At 26.2% G+C, this 2,975-nt stretch overlaps 1 protein-coding gene across 1 annotated transcript; it reads right to left on the reverse strand.

The window, feature by feature from the left end:
• Positions 1-2,600: 2,600 nt before the first annotated feature.
• Positions 2,601-2,945, reverse strand: LOAG_18970 (hypothetical protein; the record flags this gene model as incomplete). Its single annotated transcript, XM_020451631.1, has 2 exons — positions 2,601-2,713; positions 2,870-2,945. The coding sequence occupies 2 exons, from the start codon at positions 2,943-2,945 to the stop codon at positions 2,601-2,603; spliced, it is 189 nt and encodes a 62-aa protein (XP_020304571.1).
• Positions 2,946-2,975: the final 30 nt, after the last annotated feature.

Consider the following 2,975-nt stretch of genomic DNA (forward strand, 5'->3'; position numbering starts at 1 on the left):
AGGTCATACAAGAGCTACCAGCACAAACACAGAACTAAATATTAAAATAACACCAAATAACTTATTGGGTACAGAACGTAAAATAGTAAAAGCAAACAAAAAATATCATTCAGGAACAACATGGGCAGGACTAGCTATAGAATCAGACTCCACAAAAATCATAGGATCACTCAAATTAAAAGAAAAATACAAACTAAACAAAAATAAAAAAAATAAAAAATAATATCAAAAGAATCCTTTAATCAAAATCTAGGAAAAAAGTGAATTTTATCATAATCACCATGACAATATAAACTAGAACTAGATCCAGTAAAATGCAAAAAAAATAAATGAACGATAATTAAAATTATCAAAGATCAAGGTAAAATAAAATGAATAGAATAAAAAAATTTCAAAGTATTTTCACAAACACTAAAACTACCCCAAATTCATCAAACCAAATATTTACCCAAATAAGGAATAGACGTTATCAAACTAGTAATAACTACAGCAGCTCAATACCTCATTTGACCTCAAATTAAAACATAGCCAGTAAAAGCAATCCCCATCAATAAAAAATAAATACAAACACCACTTAATCAAACACCAATAAGACGATAACTTCCATAAATCAAACCTTTAAAAATATGTATATAAATAAATAAAAAAAACATAGAAGCACCATTAGAGTGCATAATACGAATAAGTCAACCAAAATTAACCTCAAATATAATATACTGAACAGTACTAAAAGCATCACCAGCAGTATAATAAAAAGTTAAAAAAAACCAGTAATAATTTGAGATATTAATATAATACCAAGCATACTACCAAAATTCCACATATATCTTAAAGTAAAACTAGCTGGTAAAAAAACTAAAGAATTAAAAACTATATTAAAAATCTTGGAAAAAATCTTCTAACCCAAAAAAAGAAATTTTAATTAAACTAAATCCAAAAAAAATATATCTCTTCCTGAACCGTAATCAGACATAGTTAATCTATTTAATATTCCTATAAACCACGCATAAAACAATCACTACCAAAATTAAATCTAACTAAAATCAACAATAAAAATAAAATAAAAATAATTCAAAAAACATAATAATATCTAAAATCATAATAAATAGACAAAAAATTAAAATCAAAATAAACAGAAAAAAAATCATAATCAAAACAAAACAAAAAAAACAAACAAAAAAAACTAATAAATAAAAATAATTATAATTATAAAAAAAATAAAATTAGATATACTACAAAAATAAGTCAACAAAGAAAAAATACCACTCAAAAATAACAAAATAATAAAATAAGAATACCAAATATGGAACCCAAAGAAATATAACAACTCATAAACAAAATACCTAAACATATCATAATACAACTCTTCAATGGATCTCAATCCAAAAAACTCAAACTAAAAAATAAAAAAGCAAAAAAAATACTAATATAAAAAAAGTAAAACAAATAAAATTAAAAATCCAAAATTTAAAAATCATAAAATTTCAAATAGAATAATATCTTTAGTTTTGAAAACTAAAAGTTTATAATTAACCTAAATCTACACTTTCTATAATAACCATAACCAACACGACGATAACTATAAGAAGGAGTATTATTATTCAACACCTTTCAATGAACACCAACATTTAAACATTCTTCAACAAAAGAATCTGGCAAAGGAGGAACATTACTAACATAAGCAGGACTATGACCGTTATAAAAAGAAATACCCAAATAACGAGAAAAAAAAATAGAATCAACTAACAAATAATTAAATAAAATAAAACCAATAAAAGTAATAACAGACCCAATAGAAGAAACAATCTGAAATATAGAATAACAATCAGGATAATCCAAAATCTTACGAGGCATACCCTGTATACCAGCAAAATGCATAGGAAAAAAGTTATATTAGTACCAATAAAAAAACATAAAAATACAGCAATTATTATAGTACCATCAAAAGAAACACCATACATATAAGGCAATCACAAACAAAAACCACAAAAAATACCATAAACAGCACCAAGACTCAAAGTATAATGAAAATGAGCCACAACATAATAAGTATCATGTAAAACAACATCTAAACTAGCAGCACTTAAAATAATACCTCTTAAACCACCAACAGTAAAAAGAAAAATAAAACTATAAGTCCAACATCACAAAGGCTGAAATTTCTGGTTGGTGCCAAAAAAAGTACCTAATCAATTAAAAACCTTAACAGCTCTAGGAATAGCAATAATCATAGTAGCAGCACTAAAATAAGTACGAGTATCAATATCAAGACCAGCAGTATATATATGATGACCTCAAACAGAAGTACCCAAAACAGCAATTCAAATAGAAGCAAAAGTTATACTAGTTTGACCAAATAAACGATCCTTATCAGTCAAAAACAAAACAGCCTCACTAATAATCCCAAAAACAGGCAAAATAATGACATAAACCTCAGGATGACCAAAAAATCAAAATAAATGCTGATAAAGTAAAGGATTTCCTCCCTTCTTAGTATCATAAAAAGAAGTATTAAAATTACGATCAAACAACAAAAATAAAAGAGAACCAGCCAAAACAGGAACAGACAATAACAACAAAAAAGAAGTTAAATAAGAAGTTCAAACAAATATACTAATCTGATCTAATGTAACAGCAATAGAACGCATATTCTGAACTGTAACTATAAAATTAATAGAACCTAATAAAGACCCAATACCAACAGTATGCAAACCTAAAATTATAACATCCAAAGATATCTCAGGTTGACCTTCAATCCTTAAAGGAGGATAAAAAGTTCAACTACTACCAGGTCCTCCTCCAATAAAAAAAGACTGATAAACCATTAACAAAGCTACAAAAGTAAATCAAAAAGACAAAGCATTCAAACGAGGAAAAGCCATTTCAGGAGAACCTAACATAATAGGCAACATCCAATTACCAAAACCACCAATCAAAATAGGCATAACAACAAAAAAAATCATCAAAAACACCAT

This window comes from Loa loa (assembly GCF_000183805.2).
Source record: "Loa loa unplaced genomic scaffold supercont3.769, whole genome shotgun sequence".
NCBI lineage: Eukaryota > Metazoa > Nematoda > Chromadorea > Rhabditida > Onchocercidae > Loa > Loa loa.